Below are 10,444 nucleotides of genomic sequence, written 5' to 3'. Positions count from 1 at the left end.
CTTCAAATTTAGTACAAATGTACCCTAACATTATCTTTCATTACAAAAATAATGATGTCAATGTGTGTTGCAATGACCATCTAAATGCATTTGAACGTGTCTGATTTCACTTTTACTTTTTACTTTTTATTGAATTTAATTATGAGATGCCATGCACTTTGACCTTCTTTATTCAAAAACATCTAAAGTTTTCATTACATTTAAATATTGACATGTAAATTCACTTAAAATTTTCTCATGATTTATTATTATTATTATTATTATTATTATTATTATTATTATTATTATTATTATTATTATTATTATTATTATTATTTTAAATTTTAATGGTAGATGTTCCAGGACTTAGAATAATTTTATGTAACTTTTGCAAAGATTTGATAGAAAAAAATCTTTCATGTAATTGTAGTTCAGCTCACCATATCAATATTAAATGCATAAACTATCATCCCAGTGACGAGCAATCATAGGTAATCCGATTTGATACATCGAAATCCAGTTCGTTCTAATTTCGGTACAACAAAAAGTCACACACTTCCTTTAGCGACATATTATGCATGAACTTTACTTTCTCCAACTCAATTTACCATTTTTAAGGGCAATCAAGCTGAATCACGAAATAATTTTCTATAAGTAGAGATTGAATATGCTTTTGGAAATTAACTTTCATTTATTCCCAGGGTGTGAAAAAAATTATAAAAATACACACATAGATCTATTCGTCGATTTTTATATATTTGTGAGAATATGAAGTGTTCTGGCAATAGATAAAACCAAAGTACTTAATAAAAAGTCCCACCGATGGTGACCCAAGATTGAGCCAATATCGATGAGACACGAATGTCACAAAAGAAAATATTATAATATAAGGGCTTCGTTTGTTTTACGATTAATGATTAATTTTGAAAATGTTTTCTTAAATATGATCATTTATATCATTTATAAAAAAAAATGAATAATAATGAAAATATTATTCATTTTAGAAAATTGTTTTTCAACCATTTTTTTTTTATGAAATAAATGAACCCAAACACTTCATTATTTTTTGGCTTAATATAACAAAAAATTCCAAAGTGGTATATTTATAACAAATTTATTCTAATATTATTTAAAAAAATCCAAAAACTGGTTCATCTATGATAAATTTATTCAAAAGTAATTTTTGACCACTAAAATTCTAAACTATTACATTTATGACCAATTTTATCTTTCGTTAGTTTTCACTAAATTACATTGGTACCACAAACTGATCAAATTAAAGGTGAAACCTTAAATTGCTGCACTTGTTAATTGTTACGTGTCACTTAACTTATCAATTTGATAGTAAAATTTAACGAAAACTTACGAAGTGTAATTTTATTATAGATATATCAGTTTAAGGTTAATTTAAGATAAAATTTGTTATAAATGTATCGACTTGGAATTTTTTGGGTATTATTCCTTTTCTTTTTCCCTGACAACCGGAGACCAAATTTGTTAAACTAGAGTTAATTCGACCACTAACATCGCTTTCCGAGGCGATGTTCTTTAAATCAAGGTGGGGCGGCTTTATAAAAACCCTCAATCCTACGCAAAGACACTTCGTCACTTCCAAGCTCCTTCCCACCCCTAAAGTTAAAAAAGAGAAGAATCCAATCAATACAATTTTTCCCCCAAAGCCCCTGCAATCATGGTCTCCCACCATTATTGCCGTCGCTAGGCAACGAAGATCTCCTCTCTTTCCCCTCTCTTTCCACGAACATTATCATCCTCATGCGCGTGGATCTTTCCATGTGAACGCCACCACCTTCTCCTTCAAGCCGCAGTCGCTCCGCCACCGCCGCCGTCGCGCCATGCATGTGACGGTCTAGTCGTGCGTGAGCACTAGACTGCAACTTAGACCTTCCCGTCCGCGGTTTCCTGGGAAAGAAATGGCGACCGCCCATCGCCGTCGCGGCGAGCTCGCGTCTGCCCTGTGGCTCGTGCTCCGTTCTTGGTCCCTGCTGTGCTGCTGCTGCTGCTTGTTCTTGTTGCCTCTGGCCCTCGCCGCCGGCGGCGACTACGAGATCTTGCTCCGCGTCAAGGCCGCCCAGCTCGAGGACCCGGACGGCCAGCTCGACGACTGGGCCCCCACCGCCGACCGTAGCCCCTGCAACTGGACCGGGGTCACGTGCGAGACCCGGAACCGCTCTGTCGTCGCGATCGACCTCTCGGAACTGAACGTCGCCGGCAGGTTCCCGTACGACTTCTGCCGGATCCGGACCCTGCGGAAACTCTCGCTCGGCGACAACTCCTTCAACGGCACCGTCGCGGGGCCGTCGCTCTCGCTCTGCTCGCATCTCCAGTGGCTCAACATCTCCAGCAACTACTTCGTCGGCCAGCTGCCGGACCTCTCGCCCGGGTTCGCCGACCTCCGGTTCCTCGACCTATCGTACAACAACTTCACCGGCGAGTTTCCGGCTAGCTTCGGCCGGTTGCCGGCGCTGAGTGTCCTCTCGCTGTACTCGAACTTGCTCAACGGCTCGATACCTTCCTTCTTGGGTAATCTTAGCCAGTTGACTCAGCTCAATATCGGTTACAACCCGTACGCGCAGGGCCCTCTGCCTCCGGAGATCGGAAACCTGTCCAGGCTCGAGATTCTCTGGGTAGCGAAATCGAATCTCGTCGGAGAAATCCCGAGCTCAATCGGGAAGCTCACTTCTCTGAAGAACTTCGATTTGTCCTACAATATGCTGTCGGGGAAAATTCCTGATGCCATCGCCGGGCTGCGAAGCGTCGAGCAAATTGAACTGTACCACAACAACTTATCGGGCGAGTTGCCAGAGGGGATCAGCAATTTGAGCAATCTCATGCAATTGGACGTCTCTCAGAACGGTCTCACCGGTGTCCTGCCGGAGAAGATCGCTGCATATCCGTTCACGTCCCTGAACCTAAATGACAACTTATTCAAAGGCGAGATTCCCGCGGTTCTGGCGTCGAACCCAAATTTGCAGCAGCTGAAGCTCTTCAACAACTCTTTCACCGGGAAATTACCAGCCGATTTGGGCAAGAATTCCGACTTGGTGGAGTTCGACGTCTCCACCAACTCTTTCACCGGCGAGTTGCCTGAGAATCTCTGTTCCAGAGGCAAGCTCCAGAGAGTTATCGCCTTCAACAATCGCTTCACAGGAAGCCTGCCGAGTTCGCTAGCGAGTTGTGATTCTCTCGGATATGTCCGAATCAGCAACAACGGACTCTCCGGCGAAGTGCCGGCCGGGTTTTGGGGCCTCCAGGGACTCTCGCACCTTGACATGAGCTACAATAAGTTTGAAGGAGCGATTTCGCGGTCGATTTCAGGGCCCAAGGGCGTGACGTCACTTCTGATCGCCGGCAACAGCTTCTCTGGTGATATTCCGGCGGAGATTTGCCAGCTCTCGAACCTCACCGTTGTTGATGTGAGCAACAACCGGTTTGGCGGTGGACTCCCGACGTGTATCACCAATTTGGGCAGTTTGCAGAAGCTCAAGATGCAAGGCAATTTGCTCACCGGCCCGATTCCGAGTTCAGTAGGGCCATGGGCCCATTTGGCGGAGTTGAACCTTTCGAACAACCGGCTCACTGGGAGCATACCGGTTCAATTGGGCGACTTGCCGGTGCTGATGTACTTGGACCTCTCAGGGAACTCGCTTTCCGGCGAGATCCCAACGGAGCTGACTAAACTGACGCTTAATAAGTTCAATATATCGCACAATAAACTTTCCGGCGAGATACCACCGGGCTTCGATCGCGAGCTCTATGTTTCGGGCTTAATGGGCAACCCGAACCTCTGCAGCTCGGATCTGAAGCCGTTCCCGAAGTGCACAAGAGCCCGGCCTGTCGCTTTCTACGTGCTCATAGCTCTAGCCGTATGCATTATGCTCCTTTTCGCGTCCCTGGTTTGGTTCCTCAGGACGAAGCTGCATTGGTTCAGAGGCAAATCGAGACGGTTGTGGAAAATAACCACGTTCCAGCGGGTCAAGTTTAGCAATGAGATCGTCGATCAGTTAATAGAGGAGAACAAGATCGGCTCTGGAGGGTCGGGCGAGGTCTACCGGATTAGGCTCAAGTCGGGTCAGATGGTGGCGGTGAAGAAGCTCTGGGCGAAGACCCAGGCCCCGGACATCGAGTCCATGTTCAAATCGGAGGTGGAGACTCTGGGTCACGTCCGCCACGCCAATATAGTAAAGTTGCTGTTCACGTGCTCGGCCGAGGAGAGCAGTCTTTTAGTCTACGAGTACATGGAGAACGGGAGCCTGGGCGACGTCCTGCACGGGCCCAAGAGCGGAGAATTCCTCGACTGGGGCCAGCGGTTCGCGATAGCAGTGGGCGCGGCTAAGGGCCTGGCCTACCTGCACCACGACTGCGTGCCTGCCATCGTGCACCGGGACGTGAAGAGCAACAACATCCTATTGGACGAGGACTTCACGCCGCGGGTCGCCGACTTCGGGTTGGCGAAGATGTTGCAACAGGAGGCGGCGGCGGCGACCGGGGAGATGTCGAAGGTGGCCGGATCCTGTGGCTACATCGCGCCAGGTGCGTATTGCCTATCCCAATCCTTTCGTTTTCATCATTGTCTGTTTGATTATGTGGTCCCTCTTTGGTTGCTAGTGTTCGCTTCCACTAAACTAGAAGACTAGTAGGCCCCATGTTCAACGCGATAATATTATTTTGCCGATGTGGGGTCCATGGGAAAGTGCTTGTGAGTTGTATGTTTTGGCCTTTTTAGCCCATGCCTTCGTTCATCTTTGACTGAAGTCAACCCGATTTGAACAGAGAGTTCTTAAATGGATTTGGTATTTTTTAGTCATTTTAATATGGGCAAGTGCTGCTCATTTTCTGAATTCTTTATACAGCAATAATGTTCTCAAACCCATTTGACTTGCAAGGGTAGTCTAATGGTGGCTCTTAAATTGATTTTTTTTTTCTTGGTTTTCACAGAGTATGCATACACTATGAAAGTGAACGAGAAGAGCGATGTCTACAGTTTCGGCGTGTTGCTCCTAGAGTTGATCACTGGCAAAAGGCCGAACGATCCTTCGTTCGGCGAGAACAAGCACATCGTGAAGTGGGTCATCGACGTCGCGTTGTCAGCTCCCGAGGCGGAAGGGGATGCGAATTGTGATGGCGAGCCCGGGTGGTGCTTCGGCGATCTCGCGCAGCTCGTGGATCCGAGGTTGACCCCGTCCGCGAGCGACTATGAAGAGATTGAGAAGGTCTTGAACATAGCTCTCTCTTGCACTTCCGCGTTGCCGATCAGCAGGCCCACCATGAGGCGCGTGGTCGAGTTGCTCAAGGACAAGAAGTTCGCCCGTTCCAAATGGTAGGAGCTGTCATTTTTGGCTCTCGGTTTAGTGGTCAGTGTGCATGTATAATATATGCTGGGTGCATCGTCAACTGTAGTTTGAAGGTAGGGAAAGGCTTGTGAGATAGATCTTCCGCTACCCTCTTTTTTTACCTCTTCAAGTGTTTGGGATTTTTATTAAAAGAACAATAGCTTTCAATCGCTGAGTAATTTTAATTCTAACTTTCGTATTACACTCACTTGAATATCTTAACTTTTTTTTTGATTACTTGACTGCCATGACTTAAAAAAATAAATAAAAAATAATGTTCATTTGAGTGCTATAGCCCTTAATTGATCACTTGAATTTCATATATTTTAAAAACATTTATCCCAAATGCCAATAATAAGATGTGGCATGGTATTTGGGATGAAGATTTTTTGAAACTTACAAATGCTACGTGCAAGGACACCAACTTTTACCTGAGGAATGAATTTCGCCCCTAGAAAGATAAAATGTGATTGTCATGTGAGCAAACTCTCGCATGTAACGATAATAAATTATTTCCAATCTGAATTGAAGATAATTTGGAGTTGCGTTAAACAACATTGTTCCCACTAAAAAGGTAGAACGATGTTGTTTTTGAGCTAATTAATGGGGTTTCGTGTGTGTGTGCGTGTGTTTAGTAGAACGATGTTGTAGCCGTAATATGTGTTTGGAAATGAGATGTTGATTATATATGGAAGCATGTCTGTTAAAATGGCGCTTCTTGTTAGCAATGTCAGCATCCGTGAGCCATCTTAGACATCACACACATTTTAACGGTAAATCTATGATGGCCAAAATTGTCTCACAAATTAAAATTGGTGCCCTTTTAAGTGAAGCTTAAAAGTAGGGGCAAAAATTATCGCGGGATTGAAAGTTGGAATTTCCTTTTTGTAAGAAACGCTCAAGTGTTTGGTCCCTTTCTAACTTTCAATGGCATCAACATTTTCGTTGGTTGAGAAATTGTTATAGGTTGTGGGCTTCCAATGAAAGAGAAAAGCTTTACAGTCAACAATAATGCTGTAGTGACTGCCGTGCCTGGTAGTATGCGGTGACTACTCAAGAAGTAAGTATAAGATTTCCATGCACTTGATAAAATTCTCTGATAATTCTATTTGACAAGTATGTATATGCATTCGATAAAAATCCCTGACAATTCCTTCGTATAATCACTTCTTCGAGTTGATAACTACCAAGAATATATCTTGAGATTGATATTATGATGGCATAGTTGACTGGTGAATTCGAGACAGAAAGATTTGGGTCCAATTAAGGAGATTCTACGAGTGAAAATTCGCTTGGAGTAAGGAGCAAAGGATTGTACCCAGAAAGGCTACATCAATGCAGAGATCACAGAGGGTTCCTCGTCGATGGATTCGCCAAGATAGTCGAGGCCACTTCGCCTCTTCACGCGGAAGCGATCGTGATGGAAGAAACCCTAAAATTCGTACGAAGCCGTGGATTTCTCTCTCCTCAAGTACACTCTGACTGTTTGCCTTTAGTGCACGCGTTAAAGACTTCAACCGAACTGAGTTGGGAACCGCAACCGCTTCGAACCGGGCCCGAGCACAACTCGATCATCTACCGGGCCTATCCTTGGCCCACCGCAATAGGAGCACGAACCGATCTGCGGATTGGATAGCGAAGGCATGCCGCACAAGCAGACTACCCTTAACCGGATATCTAATCCCCCCGCTTTATTTGATCTTCTTTGCACTGACGCTCTGAGTGTAATTTTCCCTAGCATTAAATAGTAAATCAAGCGATGATGTTTTGCTGATAAAAAAAAGAAGAAGGTCTAGCATCGTTTCCAAAGCAAACAATTTATTTGTCGGAAGAGCCTCCCTGACAATTCAAGCTTTAAAGGACCTAGTGGTCCATGATCGGCCCGAGATTATCTTTTTGATGGAAACAAAAAACCAGGAACCAGTTATCAAGCGCTTACAACGAAGACTGCAATACCAAAATAGTTTTGTGGTAAATCCCCAAGGTTTGGCTGGAGGATTGGTTATTTTTTGGAATGAACAGGTTAATCTTACTATCCACACTCATGATCCTCATCATATTGATACTATCTGTTCAGATGTTTTGAAAAGGTCAACTATGGGTATTACTTTTCTGCATGCACCGGCAGTATTTCAACAGCGACAACATCTATGGACAATTTTGCGTCAACTCAGCCATCTACATACCCTACCTTGGGTGTGCATCGGCGACTTTAATGAAATTTTGAACCATTGGGAGAAGGTGGGAAAACGCTTACCTCAGCAATATCGGTTGCAATCCTTTAGAGATTTATTAAATGACTGTGCTTTGATGGATCTTGAGACCAAAGGCTGTGCCTACACTTGGGTGAACAATAGAAGTGGCGAGGAAGCTGTAAAGGAGCGAATAGATAGAGCTGTGTGCACAATGGAATGGCGATTAACCTATCCGGAAGCTGAAGTTTACGCTTTACCTACTATAGGCTCGGATCATTGTCCTCTACTCTTAACTACAGAAGTCAAATTAAAAAGGAGGAAGAGGAGGTTCACCTTCGAATCTTATTGGCTTCAAGATGATGAATGCCACAGTGTGGTCTCAGATGCATGGTCATCAGCCTTAAGTCACCCCTTCAGCATCTCCAAAAAACTGCAGATGACAACTACAGCTTTGGCTAATTGGAGCAGAACGAAGTTTACTGCGGGTCATCATCAAATAGATCTCTTAAAGCAGCAGCTCCAGTACCACATTAATCAACCTGCTTGCAATTATAATAACAATCAGGTTAAATCGCTGAAGGAACATATTCATAAAATATGGATACAGGAAGAACACTACTGGGCAATGCGATCTCGCATCAACTGGTTGAGGGGGGGATAGAAACACTAAATTTTTTTCATGCTACTACGATTCAAAGACGGAAGAGAAACAGAATCAGCATGCTCAAAGATGTAAATGAGGATTGGATTCGAGACCTAGATCAGGTGAGGCACATGACAAACTGTTTTTTTTTTTCAGAATCTTTATTCTACTGCTGGTCATCGAAACTATGGCCCTACTTTAATGCAATGCCCAAAGATAGTGACAGATGAAATGAATAATCATTTAATTGCTGAAGTAACAAGAGAGGAAGTACAACTAGCTACTTTCCAGTTGGGAGCAACCAAAGCTCCAGGACCTGACGGTTTTAATGGCCTCTTTTATCATAGTCATTGGGACATTATACGGGATGATGTTTTTACTACAAAGTGCAGAATTTTTTCATTGCGGTGTGTTGCCTGCGATATTAACGTAACTTCTATATGTCGATTCCCAAAGTACCGAATCCAGAGAGGTTAGATCAATTTCGCCCCCATCGGTTTATGTAATTTTCTATACAAAATTATTTCCAAAGTCCTAGCGAATCGATTAAAATGCTGTCTACCAGGTTTGATTGCCACAGAACATAGTGCATTTGTGTCAGGCAGACAGATACAGGACAACATTCTTATAGTTCAAGAGGTCTTACATCAATTTAGAATTCGACAGAGAAAGAAGAAATTTCAGGCGCTCCTAAAACTGGATATGCAGAAAGCCTATGATAGGGTTGAGTGGGACTTCTTGGAGGACTATTTGCGCCAGATTGGTTTTCATAATCGATGGGTGATATGGCTGATGCAATGTGTTAAAACTACCTCTCTCAGTGTCAAGATCAATGGCGAAGATCTACCTTACTTTAAACCAACTAGGGGAATTAGGCAGGGAGATCCTCTTTCACCCTACTTATTCATACTCGTGGCTAATATGTTATCCATTCTTATCCAACAAGCTATCAATATGGGTCATCTACGAGGACTGAAACTTAACAGTGGTGTCCTGTTTTATCCCATCTATTCTTTGCTGATGATGCGATCTTTTTCTAGATGGTAAAACTCGGGAATGTCAAAACTTGGCTAGCATTTTAAACCATCTTGATTGCAACAGGACAAGAGATAAATAGAAATAAATCAGGTCTGTTTGTTAGCAAAAACTGTCCTATGTCTCTCAAGTTAAATATGGCCGGAGAACTAAGAGTGCCAATCCTTGATAAAACCGGAAAGTATCTAGGCATTCCCTCAAATTGGGGATCCTCAAAGAGAGATATGTTTGCTTGGATTCATACACGAGTGAATGCTAAATTGGCAGGGTGGAAAGAACAGTTGATTTCCAAAGGAGGGAATGAGGTTCTATTAAAATCTGTGATTCAGGCTCTACCTCAGTATGCGATGTCAATATTTAAGATTCATGTCTCTATCTGCAAGTCTGTTGAACAGAAAATCGCTAAGTTTTGGTGGCAACACACTAGTACTAAATTTGGAATTCACTGGAAGTGCTGGGATATTCTAAAAGAGAGAAAAAGTACAGGGGGGTTGGTTTTCGAGACTTATTATCTTTCAATAAAGCCCTTTTGGGAAAGCAGGCCTGGAGACTATTTCAAAATCCTTTATCTTTGTGGTGCAAACTTTTCAAAGCCTTATATTTTCCATCTACAGATTTTTGGCATGCTGAACAGGGATCTCGACCCTCCTGGGGCTGGCGAAGTCTTCTAATGGGCCGAGATTCAATTCTTCCTAAGTTGTGTTGGTCAGTCGGAAATGGCCAGAGGATCAATGTTAGACAAGATAAATGGCTACCTATGGGAACCTTATGTGGACCTCTTAACAGAGAAGAACCGAGAACAGTTGCAGGCTACATAAATACAACACAAAATGCATGGAACATCCGGCTTCTCAACCATACATTTGATGAGCATATTGTTAAAGAAATACTGGCAATTAAATTGTGGCCAGCATCTACTGAAGACAAACTTGTATGGACAGAAACTGTAGATGGACAATACACAGTGAAGAGTGCTTATCATTTCATATAGAAATCACAGGCTACACAGATCGTTTCTCGCCCTTCCTCATCTTATATTACCCCCAGTCATCTATGGAAGCAAATTTGGAAAACCAAGACGGCTCCTAAAATCCGCATCTTTCTCTGGTCTATCAGTCACAATGCGGTTCCTACAAAGTACAATCTGTTCCGTCGCCGAATCACCAACGATCCATTTTGTATACTCTGTTCTACCCGTTCCCCCGAAACAACAGAACATTTATTTCTGCAGTGCCCTTGGA

The 10,444-nt window shown here is 43.4% G+C and overlaps 1 protein-coding gene across 1 annotated transcript; it reads left to right on the top strand.

The window, feature by feature from the left end:
- Positions 1–1,573: 1,573 nt before the first annotated feature.
- On the top strand, positions 1,574–5,534 carry LOC108953833 (LRR receptor-like serine/threonine-protein kinase HSL2). The gene is made up of 2 exons (XM_010025050.3): positions 1,574–4,530; positions 4,936–5,534. Exons 1-2 carry the CDS (start codon positions 1,911–1,913, stop codon positions 5,319–5,321), a joined length of 3,006 nt encoding a protein of 1,001 aa, XP_010023352.2. The 5' UTR covers positions 1,574–1,910; the 3' UTR covers positions 5,322–5,534.
- Positions 5,535–10,444: the final 4,910 nt, after the last annotated feature.

The sequence above is a fragment of the Eucalyptus grandis genome, chromosome 8 (genome assembly GCF_016545825.1).
Source record: "Eucalyptus grandis isolate ANBG69807.140 chromosome 8, ASM1654582v1, whole genome shotgun sequence".
NCBI classification, from domain to species: Eukaryota; Viridiplantae; Streptophyta; class Magnoliopsida; order Myrtales; family Myrtaceae; genus Eucalyptus; species Eucalyptus grandis.
The sequence above is the reverse complement of the archived record's forward strand: the minus strand, read 5'-3'. Positions and strand labels throughout refer to the sequence as shown.